Source organism: Zosterops lateralis, assembly GCF_965231275.1.
Source record: "Zosterops lateralis genome assembly, chromosome: 3".
Lineage (NCBI taxonomy): Eukaryota > Metazoa > Chordata > Aves > Passeriformes > Zosteropidae > Zosterops > Zosterops lateralis.
The window spans coordinates 1,366,162-1,384,953 of record NC_139764.1 but is presented as its reverse complement, the minus strand read 5'-3'; the positions used below and the strand labels follow the sequence as shown (position 1 = coordinate 1,384,953).

Genomic DNA, 18,792 nt, shown 5'->3' with positions numbered 1-18,792 from the left:
TTTTCAGAATTTACACCCATAATATCAAATTGTTTTAGGTAAATAAGTAGCTAACCTTAAATTAGTGTGGTGATGACCTTTGTTCCTGTAAGCACCAATGGGAGATCTCTGGTGTAAATCTCTGTGGATCATTACATTAGTGCTCAGTGTGTTAGAGTTTAAGCCTTATTTGAATAAGTAATCTTCATACTTTATCAACAGGGCAAGCTTTAAAAAAAATTATTCACCTCTGAATACTTAAATGTATTTTAAAGGGTCCTGTCGTGCTTGGTGCTTGTGAAGTTTTCCTCCTTTTTTGAGAATTATTTTTCAAAATCTGTGTTTTTAAAGTATTTTTTCTGTTTGGACAAAATTGTTAGCTGTCTGAAATCCATAGAATGCTTTATCAGAACCTAAAATATATAGAAAAAAAACGTCCTGAAGGTGCAAACACTTTTCTCCTGCAAAATCAGGTTCTTAATCTTTCTGTAAAGTAATAGGAAAAAAATATTGTGCGATGTTTAATAATATATTGTTGATGTGTAAGTAACTTAAATGTTCAAGGCTCCATACGTCAGGCCTGAAATTCTCAGGAATGGGAAGAAAAAAAAGGAAAGGAAAAAAAGAAAAATAAAAGGGGGTGAGGTTTTGGTAAAAATCAAAAGGCCTTTCTGTGTTCAGGCCCAATTTTCAGGTTTTCACGTTTCTTTTACAACCAGCCCGGCAAGGGTGGTGCTGAACTGAAAGCACATTTCCAACCCTGGAATTTGAGGCCTTGAGAATAATGGAGTCTGTTTTGGTCTAAACCCCCTGAATTGCCCATCCTGAGCAGAGATCAGGTCTAAAAGAAAATGGAATCAGAAGTGAAAGTTTTCAGGGAAGCAGAAGACCCTGGTTCCTTTCCTTTTTCAGCTGCTGTTGAAGCCTGGTTTAGAGCTGTTTTTTTGTTTAGAACAAGATGAAGACGCTGTGTTTCATGTTCTTCCTTCCTTAGGTCAGGCTCCAGTGGCATGGAAAATGATGGGTAAAGTTCAGGGACTGATTGCACTATTCATCAAGCCCCAAAATAAATATAGAAGCAAATATTGCAACATGCTTCTTTCCATGCTAAAAAAATACTTTAAAAGAAAGATTAAATCTACAGCCAGAGAAAAGAAAAAAGTATAGTTTGTAGTTGGACTTCGCAGCTGAAACACTACTTCCTAATGAATATAATCTTAATTTTAGATTTGATTAATGTGTTGTAGTTGAGGAACAAGCATAATGCAAGTGGTACAACCTGTAGCATTGATTAATACCTGTGGTATTGATCATCTAGGTAGATAGGATGAAATAGATCTACCCTGGGGGTAGCACAATTTTAATTTTTAATGCTCTTGAAGATAGGCCCTATGGAGTAATTGGTAACATTTATTTATTTAATTTTTAATGATTTCAAGGAATTGGCAGGTTTTAATGGCTGAATAGTGATACGATTGTATGGTGAACAGCACAGCTATACTTCCAGGTTATCCCAGGATTCTTTTCTAATTAATGAGCAGAAATCTCTCTGAATTTTGGTTTAACTTGGTTAACTGATGGCAAAGATTGCATAGGGAACCTTTATCATGAATATTTGAGGCTCTGGAATGGTTTTTCCAGCAGTACATTGTGCCCACATGCACGAGTATCTGGTCAGGTAAAAATGATAGGAAAAATGTTGCTTTGGCTCCTTAGGTAGCATTTGGGATAGGTTTGGGGTTTGTTTGGAGTTTTTTTGGAGGCTTTGGTAGTGTTTGCCTTGTGTCGTTCTAGCATGTACTTGTGAAATCTGTATCAGTTTTTGTGCTGGGGCTGTGATGCAGATGCTGAGCCTGACCTGAGTGTGCTGCAGCCTGTTCTGTGCCCTCGGGCACCCAGCTGGAGCCCCCTGCCCATTGCTCCAGCACTGCTGCCCAGGGGTGCCTGTCCCTGGGACACGGACAGCTCTGCTGGTGGCAGTCCCACGTGCTTGGCACCACTTGCAGTCCTGCTGTCACCACCCGGTTTCTCCAGCCAGGGGCTGGTGGTTGTTCCTGGCTTGCAAGGAGACAGTCAAGGACCAAAGTGGCTTCCAGTGTGTCTGATGAGAGGGTAAAGGGAGGCTGCAATTTTGTGGCCCAGTCTCTGCTCCTGTTAGGATGTCAACCAGGATTTTGAATAATCATCCTGATGCAGGAAGCCTTGAAAATGTCAAACCCCACTCTGTGGTGGTGCTGGACACACCAACCACTGGATGGTTGATGGTTTCTCCTGGGGGTTGGGCTGTGTCTAGCCGAGGCTGTCCCACTCCAAGTGGAACTGCAGGACCAGCACTCGGATTCTCTGCACAGAGTTACATAGAAACCCTGAAGATCACATCCTTTGTGAATATAGAGTTTATTACATATAAGTGGAAAAGGCCTCTCTGAGCAGAAATGCAGAGCAATTTGTGCTCGTGGATTTTCTCCCCAGCAGCTTTTCCTGCTCGGTGACAGATGGGACACGGTGCCACAGCCGTGCTTAAAGCTGCCCGTTCTCCGCGCTGCTGTCCCATTTCTCTATTGGCACAACGCTAAACTGAGCCAGAAAAGGCTCTTCCCCGTGCCTCCTCCTGCTCTTAGGAGAATATAAAGGATCCGTGCCTACCTTTCACATCACAGAAAGGTTCCAGTGTAACAACGCCTGTAAATCGTGCAGTGTTTTATTGCCTCTCTCCCTTCCCCTTTGACACAAACGGCCTTTCTTTGACGCTGAAGCGCGGCGTTTGTTGGGCTGTAAATCCTGGACGCGGGGAGCCGCTCATTGTGCGGGGAGCCCGAGGCTCCGCAGCTGCATTCCAAGGACTCAGCGCGCAGGCGGCCATTGGCGGAGCGGCCGCCGCTGAATTTGGGATGGCAGCGGGCGGAGGTTGCGTAGCTCCGACCTCCCATTGCCCTCGCAGGAAGTGGAAAGCGCCGGGATCGAGCCGTGCCAGGGCTGGGTGCTTGCAGCACGCTCAAGATGGATGCCAAAATGGGTTAGTCCCTTTCTCCTGGTTTTCTCTGGTACACGTGAGCTCAACGCGCTCGTAGGTCTCGCTTTTAATTTCTTTTTCTAAAAAAAAAAAAAAAAAAAAGACCAAACCAACAAGACAGGGGTGCTTGGTTCAGGGGCTTTAAAAAAAAAAAAATCAGGTTAAATATATCAGACCGCTTGTTTTTGTCATCAAAACCTGATATGACTTGCTCAGTTTTAAGGTAAATATCTGGAAGGAAAAGACTAAAAAATACAGCGCCAAAGCTATCGCAGCACTTGCTTTAAAAGCAAAATGTAACTGGATGAGTTGTGCATGTAAGGCGCGGATGGTACAGGACTATTTTTAGACATGCCAAGTGACAGTTCGTGCTTACCAAATGTAGGCAGCTGTTCTTGTTTTAGAATAGGCCTGCAAGACGTGTGTTAATATTATTTATTTTATTATACTTCATACTTTATAAAATGCAGCTCAGAACGGTTTCCATAAGGAAAGATTTTGCTGGGCTGTTACTGAAAATTGGTTTGGGGTTTTTGTTTTCTGGTTTTATTTTTAATCTGCTGTGAAAATCTTGCTTGTAAGTTAGAGCCAGAAAGCTGCTTCTAGTAACGCTTTTAATCTTTTCCTTAAAAAAAAAAAATGCAAATGACTTGTTTCTGATCAATAGGTGAATACAAATCAGTGGCTTTATCTGCTTTCTTGGACTGTAAAATTACATAGCAGTTTTTCAGCGACTTAAACACCGAATTTCCTTTGAGGAATTTACGATGAAACCAGATCCATGTCATTAAGCCGACGCTTGTTTGCTCGTTCTCCAAAAGGAGTGGAGATGGAATGAGGAAAAATGTTTTATGTGCAGCTTAACTCTGGTCAGGGAGCTTCTGGCGTGGGGATTTTTCTTATTGATTACCGAGAACAAAAGACTTGATGGGTCGCTAAAGGCCAGTTGGCTTTTACAGTGTGCTTTAATTCCAGCAATGTACCTTTGTTTCTGGCATTTTGGCACTGTCATACAGATGAATTACTCTCTTTACACTCCTTATAACTGGGATAATGCATTAATGCATGAAATAAGTGATTTACTATGGAGCAGGAAGAACCCACAGCTTTAAAGCTGTGCAGAGAGGAGGGAGCAGCTCATTTACAGAAATAATGGTGTCTGCAGGCAGAGAGGAGCAGGGCTCATACTGAATGTCACCTGATACCAGGGGCAGCACCAAATTCGAGTGCATGGATGCTCAAATTGCAGCATTTAAAAATAAACGCAGTTTCAGTCCTTGCAGCAAATGCTCCAAAAGAAATGAGGGTAGTTTGTTGTTTTTTTTTTTTAAGATGCCTTACATGATTTAAGAGCACAAAATCCACCAACTGGTTTTGGCAAGACTGGCTGTGAAGATCTCACTCAGGTTTTGAGGTTCCTTGCAGTTCAGTTTAGGTTTGCAAATTACAAGGATTCTTAGGTCAATCACACAGTTTTGTTGATGTTTAATGCAAGGTGTGCAGAGACAATAATAGATTCTTTGTGTCTGGAGGCAAAGGAAGAATCCAAAGAAAAAGTTAAATTTCGGGATTGCAACCCACACAAAAGTAGATCTGCAATGACTTGATTTTCTTTGTTCGATTTTTTACAAATACTAAGGAGAAGTTGTGTTGCTTGGAGCATGGGCTGCAGTGGGAGGAGGAGTTTGGATTGGGGTGCTGGGGGAGCCAGCCTCCGGGCGATGCTGCTCTATCTCTGCCCCCATATGTTTGCGCAGTCACATGGGGGCAGCTCCAGGCCCTGATCTGGCTGGCTCTCGGCTCTCTGGGATGGTTTTGGCACAACACAGGCAGCCAGGCTGGAAGAAAGGAGTGGGATGGATGATGCTGGACGGGTGAGGCTGTTCTTTCCACAGCACTTCTGGTCTGAGATAAATTGAAGGTGTTGGTGCAGTTGTAACCTGGCTCTGTCTGTGGGGCTGCAGGAAATTTCTACTGAAATGTGAATTAAATATTGGGGCTAGATACTTTGCATTAGGGTGGGTTCAAGTTTCTGATCATGGCTTTCAAACCTTCCCTGCTATGCAGTATAGTTTCCATGTTGGAATAACTGGGAAGAACTTCAGCTCTTGAAAAGTCTGGGAGAGCACACCCCAGCCCTGGGGGTGTTGGCATGTACCTACAAAAGGGTTACACAGACTTTGCCCTACGGAGGCTACCAAGTGTCGAATGTTGGTGCGTGACTGTGCTTTCATCCTGCAAGAAATAATAGACAGATTCTGTTTTTTTAAATGTTTATACAGTCATCCAAATAATCTGTTCCGAGCTGTGATAGACTGTTTTACAGTTACTTTTGGTGATGTTTAGGATGAGTCAGGATTACTAAATGTGCAGTGCAATAGTAATATGTTTCTGTAATTCATCTTGAACTCTGTCTCTAGTATGTTATTGCTGTTAACAAACAGATCTGCAGTGAGTGGGTTAAGCCATTACCTATGTCTTGTACTGAACAGTGATGCTAAAAATGGCATAATATTGTGCTCTCTAATGAGGGTCACTTGAGGAAAACTAAACTTGGTTTGCAAATGAAGTCTTCTGCACTGGAGCACAGCAGATTTAGCCTGGATTGACATTTCAGGGAGACTATTCCTTCTTGATGGCTCAGTCTGTCACCCACAATCAACATTATAAACCCATGGGAATGCTTCCATCAAAAGAAAACAAAATGAACTGTTAATGAGTCTTTGAGCAGTGCCTTTGCCTCTACCAGGCTTGGAAAGATATAATGATTTAGAGATCTGTTGGTGTCTTGTTATCTGTCCTAACAGGGAATTGGAATGAATGTCTCCAGGGAGTGACCTCCACAAAATGCCCGACAATGCGAGGAAATGAAGCACAAGCTGCTGTGGTTCTGGTGCAGAACACAGCACAGTAGCTGAAGAGATGAATTCTGACATTGCTTAAGGGCAGCATTGTTTTAAAATTTGAACAATTGTATCTGGGGTAATCCTAATAGCAGTAATCCCAATAATCTGAAGTCCAGAGCAGAACCAGTACTGAATAACCTATTTCTAGTTGCGATTTCAGCTCTGGTTTGACAGGGGTTCACAAGTCCCACTCTTGGTGACTCTTAGCAGTCGAGTGAATAATGAAAAATTACTGCCTTGATATGAATGCCAAAGGTGTCTTGTTCTAAGTTCTTACCTCTTTTAAATTGTAGTTGTTGACCTCCTTTACTGGCGAGACATTAAGAAGACCGGGGTGGTGTTTGGAGCCAGCTTGTTCCTGCTGCTCTCATTAACAGTGTTCAGCATCGTCAGCGTTACAGCCTACATTGCCCTGGCCCTGCTCTCTGTCACCATCAGCTTTAGGATATACAAGGGAGTTATCCAGGCAATCCAGAAGTCTGATGAGGGCCACCCCTTCAGGTGAGAGTTTTCTTTCAATTAAGCAAAACTCTGCTGTTTTGGGGAGCAGCAGTGTTGGTGATGCCAGAAGCAGTGGGTGACACATGTTCTGCAAGATGTTGCATTATAAAGTTAATAGACTCTGCATTGAAAAATGTGTTTCCCACTTTCAGATTTTCTCAGGAGTCGTACAGTAAATACAGAAAATGGACTGAGGGCTTGATACAAGGGATGGAAAAAGCACAATAAATTTAGCAGCATTTAAACCATGAGAAAGGGCTACTTTAATCCTTTTCAAACTTCTAAAACCTTAAAACGTGTGGTTTAGTGTGGAGCAGTGTAACTGTTCTCCCCACTTGCAAAGTCAGTGACAGGGTCCAGGTACCCACTCCTAAGAGAAATAAAACCTTATTAATCTGTGTTGGAGGACTTGTAGGAGTATGTTTCCTGTTTCCCTGCTAGCCCTCTCCCATTCTGCCCAGCCTTGCTTCTCCCTGTTATTAGTGAGTGAATGGCTCAGTCTCCCCTTGCAGCCTTCCTGTTTTTCCGTCTATCTACAGCCCTCTTACTAATAGTGTGGTATTCCCTTCTTCCCATCTTCTGTAAGGCAAAGCAAAACGTGTCTGTAGGTTTCCCTCCATTCCTCTCAGACCATGTGCAGTGGCTCCTTTTCCAGTGGAAGCTGGTCTGTGGGACAAAATTCTGGGGAAAAAACAGCACCCCACCTTTCCTCCCCCCGGTTAGGGTGAATATTCCCAGTTGAAATCTTGTTTGCTTCTCCTTGTCCAAACAACAATTTCAAGTTTTTTCTTAGCAAGAACAAGCAGAATTTGTTCTACCTGTGCTCTTTCTGCAAATACTGATATTCCTAAGTAGCTTCCAGATGTTCTTGGCCAGCATTCCTGGTTGCTTACTTTTTCCTCTATACTTTAGCTACAAGAACGATATTTTTACTTGAAAAATCCCATGAGAAGAATTAGATTTTTGATGTAGGTACTGAGTATCCTGTGGATGAGCTGGGAAGGGTGAGTAGATGGAAGCCAAGGATGGATGGCAGAATGTAGCCTTGAAATGGCCGCTTGCTGCAGGTACCATTTGAAGTATTTTCATTTGTCTTGGACTTGCCACAAGGTCATGTTTGGCTTTGCCTTAAATGACATACATGGGAGCATTGTGCAATTTTCTTATTAAAAAATCTCCAGACAAAACCACTCCAAAGCAGAATCCCCCTGAACAAAAGTTTAACAACTGTAAAATGAGCTCTATGTTACGAATGTGCTGCATTGCTCCTTCTGGCTCCAGCATGCACATTAGGTATATAATTTTTACTTTGTTTAAAGACTCCAAATTGCCATAGTCCCTGCAATTAGAGATAAGTGATGGTGGAGTGGGGAGAACATATAACCAGATAGGGGTTTATATCTTTATGTAAAAGAACTGCTCTCACTAGCTGTAAGAATTTTTCTAGCAAATGAGAAATGTACCTCATTTTGCTGTGCCATAGTATGTTACAGCTTAATGGTAACTCCACAAGGACCTTCTGGGGCAGAAATGGATATATTGCTTTTGTAGGATTTTTTTTTTCCCTTGTCCTAGCCTACCCACCTTTTTTGCCTGGTGCAGGTGTCTGAGTAAATAGCAGTGAGAAAGAAATGGTTCACTAAGAATAGGTTAGTTTTGTTCTGTCTTTTCAGTATTCCTCAGTGTGAAGTTTGTTTCTCTGTAGCACAAAAAGGGGGTTTATTGATACTCTATGTAACACCTAGCTGAAGTTGGCAGCAGTATTATAGGGAGGTTTCCTGGCTGTCCCCTGCAGGGCTTACCTGGACTCGGATGTGGCCGTGTCGGAGGAGCTCATCCAGAAGTACAGCAGCGTCGTGCTGGGCCACGTGAACGGCACCATCCGGGAACTGCGGCGCCTCTTCCTCGTCGATGACCTGGTGGATTCCCTCAAGGTGAGTTTGCCTCTGTGTGGACATTGCTGCTGACCCAGGTTAGCAAAGCCTGCTGGTCCTTGCAGAACGAACAATGGCTCTGTGAAGTAAATAATGAGATGTAGTTTGCTCTTGGAAGTGTTTGATACAGGGCTGGATATTGAGTGATGCCTGCAGTGATAGGGGTAACTGTAAAGGATGACTCCATCTGCACATGGGCAGAGCAGTAACAAAAAAGGAAAAGCAAAAACAAACTGTGGCTGCCTGCAGCTTCCTGTTCCAGCTCCTCGCTGGTGCCTCTTATAGCAGGAATCTTCCAAAGAAACAAGCCATGCTCCGATCTGGGCATTGCGGATGTGTCACTGATGTGTGTGTCCCTCTGGAAAACCTGGCTCTGGGCTAGATTGTCCCAGCCTCGTTTGGAGTTGGTTTTCTCTTTATGGTTAGTGCATAGCTCCCTGTCTCAAACAGGAGGTTTTTGTTCCCTTTCTGCTGAAATGGTGAGGGCTGAGTGATGCCCTTGGGTTACTGGGAAGGTGGACACTTGTTCCAGCCCCTGGATTTGGGAGTGAAAGCTGCTGCTTTTAGTGATGGGAATTACTGAAATGGGGTTTTGCAAATTACTCTACCCAGTGTGAGCAGTGCTGTATAACAGTTTGAATACATCCATGTAGAATTTAATGGGATTTATTGAGAGTGGCAGAGCACAACTGATGGTGAAGAATAGTAATAAATTAAGTAAATGTAACAAAAAAAAACCCCAAAAACAAACAAGAAACCCCAACAAAACACAAAAACACACAAAAAAGCCTCCAAAATAAAAGAACTGGGCGAAAACCCTTCAGTTTTGTTCTGGGAGAATTATATTCTCTTCTTTCTAATTGACATTCTTTGTTTTTGAAACTGGTGTTTCCTTTCCCCAGTGTAGTGTGTTGTCCATTCCTTTTTCAGTTCGCTTAATCTTCTTGAAAAAACTTGGATTTATCCTGCAGTAAATCCCCTTACTTAATGCTTTGTAAAGTCCTTTAAGTTGTTGTGGAGTTGGGGGAGGGGTTCCTCGTGAAACACAGGGAAAACCAGGAAGGCTGTCCAAGTCTTTGTTGTGTTTGCGCAGTAGAAATCTGCAGGCAGATCTCAGAATCTTACCCAGAGTTTGTAGATCCAGTTTCTCGTTATGCTCCAAGTTAAACACAGTTTGTGCCAGAAAAGCTGTGCCTAGTGCCCTGCAAGGTTCCTGCAGTGAGGCAGTTCCCTCTGGAAGCAAGAGGAGGTGTAAGGGGCCTTTGCTGCTCCTGGGGCAGAGTTCTTTTCTCAGGAGGGAGAGAGGAGGTGTGGAGTATTGGCCTGGGGGTTGTGCAATAATCTCCCTGCTCCTAAAGGGCCTTGCAGGGAAAGGCTTTTTAGGAGCTGGTTGAGAATTCTTTTTCTGGTTGTCTTTTGAGACATGATCAATAGTGCTACTGCCAAAATTCTGTTTGGATCTGATTTATCAAGAGCACAGAAAGACCGGGAATCACAAAGTCACTTGTGTTTCTGGCTAACCCCTTTGTGATCCTTGCCTTGGTCTGAGTTAAGAGACTTCTCACACTATTTGTGTAGAGATCCCAATCCCTTGCAGTAAATAAGAAGGAAGCAGTGAGCAGCCAACTGCTGTTCCAGTCAACACTGGTCTCAAAACAAGGCCTTCTGGAGCAGAATTAATTCCAGCCAGAATGTCTTCAAGACACTCTAATCACTTAAAATACTACAGTCCATAGGAAAGGTGTGTTTATTCAACGGCACTAATTCATTTCCCCTCTCTCCCCCTGACATTTAAAATGTTTTATGTAGGTTAATTAGTCTAATTTATGGTAGTTGGAAACAACCCTTTATCAGAAACTAGTGAATGTCAGGACAGTTCACAAGCACAAGTTACTGATTTTGAAGTTTGTACTCAAGGAGAACATTGGGATTCCAGGGTCTTATGTAATATAATGGCCCTGATTTAAAAAATAAAAATATCTTGGCTTGTGTAGTTTAAACATCTTCACGATAGGAAACCACATGTTTATGTATAATTTACGTTACAGAGCTCTAATGTAGAAAATGTCTGCAGGTCAGTTTATTGTGTGTAATAGCTCTGACTGTAAAATCTGTCTTGTTAAGATTTTTTTCTTCTTTATTAAACAATGCTTCAGTCAGGGAAGTCTTAAAATGGACTCTAAATATTTATGTAGCACAAGGAGAAATTCCTCACAGCTCTTGAGGAGTAACTCCAGAGGAGCCCTTGCCAGAGCCCCAGGAGAAGCTGCATTTTGTCCTGGTGTACGCTGTGCTGGCACTGGGCACTGCTGCTCTTGCTCAGCTGAGGCTTTGAGGAGCAGAGCTCTGTATTCTGAGTGTTCTGTAGCAAAGAAGGGGGGGCATGAGGCACTTCTGGATTTGCCCATTTTGGCTGGAAAAACTGGGTTCAGTCCATCAGCCACACAGGCCTTTCACTGGTGTTCATGTCCTTGGAAGGGTCAGTCCAAGCTTGGCTCCTGAGCTTTCCCTCATCCCGAGCTGGTGGGGCGGGCAGTATCAGCTCTGGAGGTGGATCCAGGGCTGCCTTCTGCTTTCTTTTTCTTGTCTTTGAGCTTCATTTAGAGGTGTTTCGGGGAAGGTTTTTTTGTGTTTATAAAAGTCTCTTAGGTATATTTCAGGTGAGCTTTGTTGTGTCTGTGAAAGTCTCTGCTTTTGCATGGTTTATAAGAAAATAGAGTAAGTGAATTTAGGGTTGAGATGGACGATCCTGGGAGAGCTGCTTGAAGTGTCAGATGGATGCAGAGAGAGGAGTTTGTGGGATCAGGGTCTCTCTCTCCCATCCAGTACCATAAGTGGGATTTAAACCTGCACATGCAGCAGTTTATGGTTCTGCCCTGATGCTGCTCTGGGCAGACTTTGGGTGGAGAAAAGCTTGTGTAGTCAAATGTGAACTCCTGGATTTTGCTCTTTCTTGAACCATAAATTCAATGCTCACTGAGTAGTTCTGATAATGGTTGGACTTCGGGATTGATCTGAGTCCTGTTATCCCTGTGCTTACGTAAACTCACATTTTCTGCCCTGGGCAGAGTCATCAGCAGCGCATTACTGGCTGCTGAGCTGGCTGGGTGGTGCTGAGCTTCAGGAATTGTGTCCATGGGGAGCCAGGTCATGGGTTGCTGTTGGGGGATGCAAGAGAACCATTGTGAACCATCACACACTTGCTCTTTGTCCAGTACAATTTGGTGCCTTTCCTCTCTCTGGGGGATGTGCTGCACATGCAGGTTGCTCCAACATGGAAGTGTTAAATGCCTGGTGCAGAGAGGGTCAGGGCCAGGCTCACCCTGGCATTGCAGGGCAGAACTGGGCCAGGGTTTGAATCAATCATGAGGGAGTTCAGCAAAATCTGCTTTATTTTCCTTGAGAAACCTGCCAGAATCCTTCAGCTGCTGGGAACAGTCTAGCCTTTCCAAGGGTTAACTTTGTGCCCCTCCCTGATGCTGCTTTGTCACATCTCAAAAGTGGTGACAGATAAAGAACTGCATCACTTGCAGTTAATGCACCTCAGTTTTTAACAGAATCAGTTTTGGGCGAAGCTCTTGAAGTCAACTTGATTTCTTTGCAAGGGTCATGGAATTAAATTTGTATTGACTGTCATGCCCTTATCTTGTTGCTGGCTGTTGATTTTGTTTGGTTTGGATATTTTACATCTTTTGATAAGCTAAAATTGGACGTTGGGGTACATAAGTTCAGAGTACCTTGACTGCAGGCCAATTACCAGGGTCCTGGCCCACACCCACAGTCCTGCAACCACGCATTGTGTTCCTTGCCAGCACTTTGTACCTGTCCTTTCCTTGGGTGCAGCTCCTGCTCATGGGAGTGTTTCCAACTTGGGTTGTTCCCTGTGCTCAGGTTTGCTCTCCCTGGTGTCAGTGCCAGCCTTCCCATGGTGTCTGTCCAGGGTTCTGCTGGGAAACAACCTCATGTGCTGAGCTCACCAGGGCTGGGGGTCTCTGCTCTGTGCAGAGCAAGGAATAAATGCTGGGAAAGCCACTGTTCCTGGCTGCTGCTCAGCTCCTCAGCAGCCCTGCAACTCTAGAAGAAAGCGGCTGATTTTCTTCAGGAGGAATCTTACCCTGAAATAGAGCTGGCAGCCCTCAGTCCCCTTCTACTGCTATAGGTCAGAGGTGTGCCTGGGACACTCCACCTGGCACTAAGCCTTTGTGTGGAGCTGGGAAGCAGAGCCTGAGTCCCACCGGGAGCTGGACAAATACTGTCAGCAGGGAGGAGGATTGGGGCTGGGATAGGGGAGCCAGCAGTGATGGCAGTGTGAGGCTTTAGGGATGTCTTCACTTCTGAGCTTGGCTCTGACCTGGAGCCAGCTTCCATGTTAGAGCACTTTTCGCTCCTCTTGCTCCTAAATTTCTTAATATCCAGAGTGTCTTTGGGTTTTTTGAAGGAGAACAGGTAAATCAGGCCCACCCTACCCCATGACCTTTCAGACAGACCTTTCCTGCTGTGACAGAGCCTCTGCCTGCACTGGTCAGAGCATGGCTGGGCAGGTGTGTGGACACTCAGGTGACAGCAGGACCACCACACACATGTGGCCTCCTTTCTTTGTGGCTCTGTCATGCAGCAGCCCTTTGGCCTCTCATAGCCTGGCCTGTCCCCTCTCTCTGGAGAATAGGAGGTAGGAACTGTGTTTGCCCATCATTCCTCACCATGGAATTGGCAATGCCCTGCAGAGGCACAGGGCAGTGTTTGGGCTCTGCTGACTCGGGCTGAATGCAGCCCCGTGACCTGGATGCAGGGGTCCATGTATCCTGTTACTGAATCCTTCAGCCATCTCATCATCCAGCTCTGGTTACAGGGGAGGTGTACAAGGGTGAAGTGCATTTTGGGGCTGTTCAGTTTGGTATTTGTGTTTACAGCCAACTGTGGGTGTCCTGGGTACAGACTGGGTGCTGACGGGCTCTTTTTCCCTTGCAGTTCGCAGTGTTGATGTGGGTTTTCACTTATGTTGGTGCCTTGTTCAATGGTCTGACATTACTGATCCTGGGTAAGTGTTTGTGTTACACACCTGGCACACCAAATGACCTTGGGAAGGCAGTGGGGTCTGGTCAACACTGGGAAGGCTGATGCTGTAGCCTTAAGATGGTGCACTTTTAGGTTCTTTTCTTTGATAACACAACAGAACAGGTCATTTTGAGTTGTGTTGTTGAATTCCTTGAGATTGCTGATTTCCAGACATGACACATTTTATTGGCAGGGTTGTTGTGCTTGTCCCTGTCATGGTCAGCCTGCCCTGAATGTCATTGCTATGCTGGGATTTTGGAGGAGGTGCAAGGATCTGCTGTGGCTGTGTCCCACTGCAGGATTTAATTTCTTGTATCCCAGAGCAGGTTGGCTTCAGGTGCTAGAACCAGCGGATGCCTGAGCAGCCTTTGGGAAGAATTTGCATAACCCACAGTTGAAAAATGACTTGTGACGAGACTTACTGTACTGTTGGTGAGACCTGCAGAACAGCCTAGGCTCTCCTTAATGGGAATTACTGAATTTACTGGCCAAAAATTGGTGCATGGGGCTTAGTTATTAATTCTTCTTGTACTTTTTTTGCAAGACATGTCAAGGTGTGGAAATTAGTCCTTGTTCTGCCTGAGCACCATCCAGGTTGTCCATATTGATACATTTGATGTGCTCTTTTCCAGCTTTGATTTCACTCTTCAGTGTTCCTGTTATTTATGAGAGACATCAGGTGAGTGTTTAACAGAATGCATAAAATGTTTCATAAAATCAACTCTCTTGAAACAAAACCAGAAACAAATAATTACAATTAATTTCAGTCTTCTGAAATATTTAAAGCCTTTAAAAATAGGCTTTTAGCCAGGGCCAGGGAATGCTAGTTCAGTTTGAAGTTCAGACTGTGCATGCTTTCCCTTTTCCTTCTTGGTGGAAGAAGAGGTTTCCCCAGCAAACAGTTCTGGAAAAGGCCTGATGAACTTGGAGGCCTTTTCTGCTGGTCCAGCTTTGGGCAGGACTGGAGTAGCACTGGGCATGCATGGTGTGTTAATCCTGCTGTACCTTTTGGAGCTGATATTCAGGATTGGTTTCCCAAAGCTCTGTGGAATTTGTGGCCCTGGCAAAAACAAGAGGTGGGAGTTGCTTGGCCCAGTCCAGTGCTGCTCTTGGGGAGAGACTCCCATGTAAAAGGAGGAGGGAGGAAGGAGCCAAAGTAAAATGCTTTTGATTAAATTATGGCCAGGGCTGTCTTGGGCAGGTCACTGCCCAGGAGGAGGGAGCCAGCTCTGGCTTAGCCGTTCTGTGGGACTCAGCCAGGCTGCAAAGGGGGAGCTGGGCTGTAATTTCTGTCTGCTTCAATTGCAGGCTCAAATCGACCATTACCTGGGACTTGTGAACAAGAATGTCAAAGATGCCATGGCAAAGTGAGTTGGTTTGGCTTTATTTATTTTCCCTTGTACGGATGACAGTTAGTGGCACATGTAGCACTCCTTTTTAGGACTAATTAATTGTTCTTCCATGTGGCAGGCCAAGGAAGGAAAAGGTCTCTAATTCTGCAATGGTTAGGAAATGAGCTCCTTTATTGCTGATGCTGTATTGAAATGAGCCTCTATTATTTCTAATAAGAATCTGTGTATTTCAACCCATTAGTGATACCTGAGTCCCTCAGCAGGTGCAGCTGAGGAGTTCAGCAGTTCCATTGGGCTCCGAGTATAAAACTGTGGTGTGAGGGTTCTTTTCACATATTGCTGTTTCTAAGACTCTGTTTAACCTTTTCTTTTTTGTGAGTTACTCAAATTTACTTTTCTGTTTCCTTCTTCCTCTTGCAGGATCCAAGCAAAGATCCCTGGATTGAAGCGCAAAACTGAATAAAAAAAGCCTGAAGCAACTTATCAATAGGAAGTTCATCTTTTAAGGGGGAAAAATACTCATTGGATTTACATGGGGAGGGTCAGGGAATAGCAAACCCCTTGACATTGCAGTGCAATTTCACAGATCTTTATTTTTTAGCAACGCAGTGTTTGAGAAAAAAATAACTGTTTTGACTGCCATGTGTTTCATCATCTTAAGTATTGTAAGCTGCTACGTATGGATCTAAAACTAATCATCTTTCCTTATCCGGTGTGCAGCACTGGCTAATACAAACGACTGAGACAGCTGTACATTTGCTTCATCAGAGGTAGTTCCTGCTGTGTGTTCCAGAGGTGTAGGGCAAGTGAGGCAGAGGAGAACACTTCCCAGTTTGTGCACTGTGTATGGTCTGTGTAGATTGACGCAGATTTTCTAAAATGAGATGTTTTAGAAGAATATACCAGTTTAGCAAGTTTTGAAAAATCTTGCCTTTTTGGTATGAGTATAGCTGTATTGTGATTTTTATTGTTTTATCAATTGCCTATATATATATATATGTGTTTCACAAAGCTTAGATCTTTCAGCTGCTCCACAGTGCTTTGTACTTCAGAGAACTGACTGAGGCCTGGACGAGCTCCAGAGCACACAAGCTTGAGAAACTAAAATGTCTCTGTAAACACTGGCATCTGTTGGAAACAACAAAAGAGAAATGAACAAAGAACCTCCATGTAGAGTAAAAGAAAATTACAGCATACACCTTGTTGCACAAACATACAGTAGTTGATCTTGAGCAAATAATTCTCCAGCTCTCAGACTCTGATATAATCTGTGGACCGAGTATCTAATGCTGCAAATGTTGTTTGGAAACTTAAAGCCCTGTCCTGTTATGCAAGAAATGATAAGTGAAAATTTATACACTTGCAGTTTGAGCTGTACTGAACTAAGTCTGTGGAATGCATTGTGAAATGTAAAAAAAAAAAAAAAAAAAAACAAAAAAGCAAAAAAAAAAAAAAAAAAAAAAAAACAACCAACCAACCCCAAAAACCCCAAGTATCAATAAAGCTTATAGACATAAAATAATACTGGTATTTGGCTTTCTTGAGGCAAGTTTAATATATTGGTGTTTATTTGAAGTTCATTGTGATGAATGTCCATGGTGGTGGCAGTAGTGTCCCAGTAGAGCGTGGTGCAGGGTGGGTTGTCACAGTCCCTTTTCTTTCTCTGCAGCGCGAAGGAGTTGCTCAGGGCCAGCTCCAGCATGCCAGGGAGCTCTTGGATTTTTGAGACAGGAATGGCTGATGCCATTTTCAAGTTTGAAGGAATGAAGTCCCAATAATCTTTTCAGGTCAACGTGTTGATTCTGATTTAAGAGTTGGACATTGAAAACTTGTGTACAAATTTATTTGAGATACAGATTTTAAATTAATGGCATCCTGACCATTGAAAAATAGAAAATCATGCATTAATATTTCAGTTTACAGTAAAATACAGCGTTACTTCTGAGCATTTTATACAGGAAGCCAGACCATAGAAACATACAAACTGTGTTTTCCTGACAGACACTATTGCTTGAAGATATTTCTCACATCACTGTTGAGTAATTCATTCTGCCACACAACTGGTTTTATTTGGGATACAATCAACACAGAAGGAAGGCAAACATGAGTGGTTACAACATAGGCAGAGGTGCTCACTGCTGGCACCACCTGACAGAACAGGATTTGATCCCAAAGGTTTCTTTAAAAAAAAGACTGCATAGGGACTCGTACTGTGTATCTGACAAACTGTTCTGCTGTATAGTCATATAAGGCATTAATAAATTCAATTGTAAAAAAAGGTGATTCTTTGAGGTTGCTGAAGCACTTTGTGTGTTAAACAGACAGGAATCCACTCCTTTGATGGGATGTTTTTGCTACTTTTTTACGCAGTGGACATCAGAAATGGACTGGCAGGAAGGTTCCACAGTTCAAAATTCTATTGTCCTGAACTGGGACTAAAGCATTTTTGCTTTTCAGAGACTAAATGTAAGTCTAAATGTTTTATTTTTGCCTTTATTTCTTTTAAGTAAGGTAATTTCAAAATCTGGATGTTGTTCCAGGCCTAGAATCTTAAATATCTTAAATACATATTTTGGCATTGCCCATATTTGCTATTCCTTTTAAAATTTTCTCCAATCCCACTGTCCTTTGAGTTTTTGGTTTTGACAAAATGTTCTGATAGTGAAGGGCTTGAGTTACCGCTTGGGAATATCTGTGGTGCCACTTCCCCATGGAGACAGCTCTCCTTTGATCTCAGCTGTCCCCCAGGCCAGGACAAGGGGCGCTGTGGGGTGAGGGAGAAGCAGGGATAGGGAGAGGAGCCCAGAGTCAGCCAGGATGAGCTTTTCAAAAAAAAAAAAAAAAAAAAAGCTGCGTTTCCTGGTACCAGAGGATTTATGTTCTGCTTATAAGCAGCATGGACTGGCTGGAGGGCACCCACAGCCCTGCTATGGAGACATTCCAGGGATTCCTTTGGAGGCTTAGGATGCCCCTCCAGAACAGGAAATAAGGATTGAGGGAGGCTTTCCCACCAGGCCACAATTCTGGCTGGCCACTGCCTGTAGGAGTGTAAAGCACATTTTCCCAGAAATGGGGAGCATGCAGGAACACTTAGGGAAATTAGTCCCTCAATTGTGGTGTTAAAATGTCTTGAACCAAGTCATTCCAAACCTTTCTCCTCACGCTCACTGTTGGAGTTCAGCTTGCACTGCTGGCTGCAGGAGCAGCTGCCCAGGCGCTGGAATGCCATCCCTTTGGCCTTCTGACAGCACAGAGCTGCTCACTTGTAAAGGTATTAAAAACGCAAAGCAGAAAACAGGGATAATGTAAGTACCCAGCTGGAAAAGGTGAGAATGGTTTAGCCCTCCTCTGGGTGAGTCATAGCACCGTGTGTGGAAAGCAGGTGGGGGGAGGCAAGGCTACAGCCCAAACCACTAGAACATTATTCCAAGGCACTTCATGGATAGAAAATTCTGCCAAATATATATATTTAAAAATAAAATGGACTTAAAAAGAAAAAAGATACTTTGTTCCTTCAATTAATGCAAGCTGAAGGGTGACCTCCCCCCTCCCCAGCCTGCTTGTTAAATGCTCCCAGCTTTACTGAGTGCACCAACTTGGAGTTTTAAGCAGGTGTAGTTAAAACCCACCCACTTTTTAAACTTTGTTCAAGCCACAAATTTGGAAACTAAAGGGCCCAGCATTTTCTCCCTTTTCAGACATGGTTTGAACAACACAGTATTAGGCAAAAGCAGCTTTGTGAGTGAACTGTTCATCCCTTTGGGATCCCCAGATTACACTTCAAACCTCAGCTTCCTTCGCAAGGGCATTGGGCTTTCCAACGCCAGCTCCCATTCCCTCTTGGTACGTTGGGATGAGTGATCTGGAAATGTCAGCCTGCAACAGGACTGGGATTCCTGCAGCTGGAGGGGCATTCCCAGCTGTCCTGGCCAGTGCAGCCCTCACTGGGGCAGGACAGCAGCAGCCAGAGGCTTCCTCAGAGGCAGCGCCACACGAACACACTGTGGAAACAGGAGGGGGAGCAGGGATTGGCCTTTGGCACAGCCCAATGA

At 43.9% G+C, this 18,792-nt stretch overlaps 2 protein-coding genes across 5 annotated transcripts in view; one reads left to right on the top strand and one right to left on the bottom strand.

Annotated features, from left to right (window-relative positions):
• RTN4 (reticulon 4) overlaps positions 1-16,209 on the top strand; it is a 39,837-nt gene extending 23,628 nt beyond the window's left edge. For 3 of the 4 annotated variants that reach the window (XM_083856917.1, XM_083856914.1, XM_083856915.1), the window contains 6 exons: positions 6,192-6,399; positions 8,195-8,333; positions 13,302-13,371; positions 14,021-14,067; positions 14,697-14,755; positions 15,161-16,209. In XM_083856917.1, coding sequence (XP_083713043.1) covers positions 6,192-6,399; positions 8,195-8,333; positions 13,302-13,371; positions 14,021-14,067; positions 14,697-14,755; positions 15,161-15,203 — 566 coding nt within the window. In that variant the 3' untranslated portion in view covers positions 15,204-16,209. Of the gene's footprint in view, positions 1-2,875; positions 2,996-6,191; positions 6,400-8,194; positions 8,334-13,301; positions 13,372-14,020; positions 14,068-14,696; positions 14,756-15,160 lie in introns of those variants that run through there. The other variant, XM_083856916.1, reaches the window with a different exon arrangement.
• EML6 (EMAP like 6) overlaps positions 15,316-18,792 on the bottom strand; it is a gene marked incomplete at its 5' end in the record, with an annotated part of 91,382 nt that continues 87,905 nt past the window's right edge. The window contains one exon of the mRNA XM_083856913.1: positions 15,316-18,741. Coding sequence (XP_083713039.1) covers positions 18,717-18,741 — 25 coding nt within the window. The 3' untranslated portion in view covers positions 15,316-18,716. The remainder of the gene's footprint in view (positions 18,742-18,792) is intronic.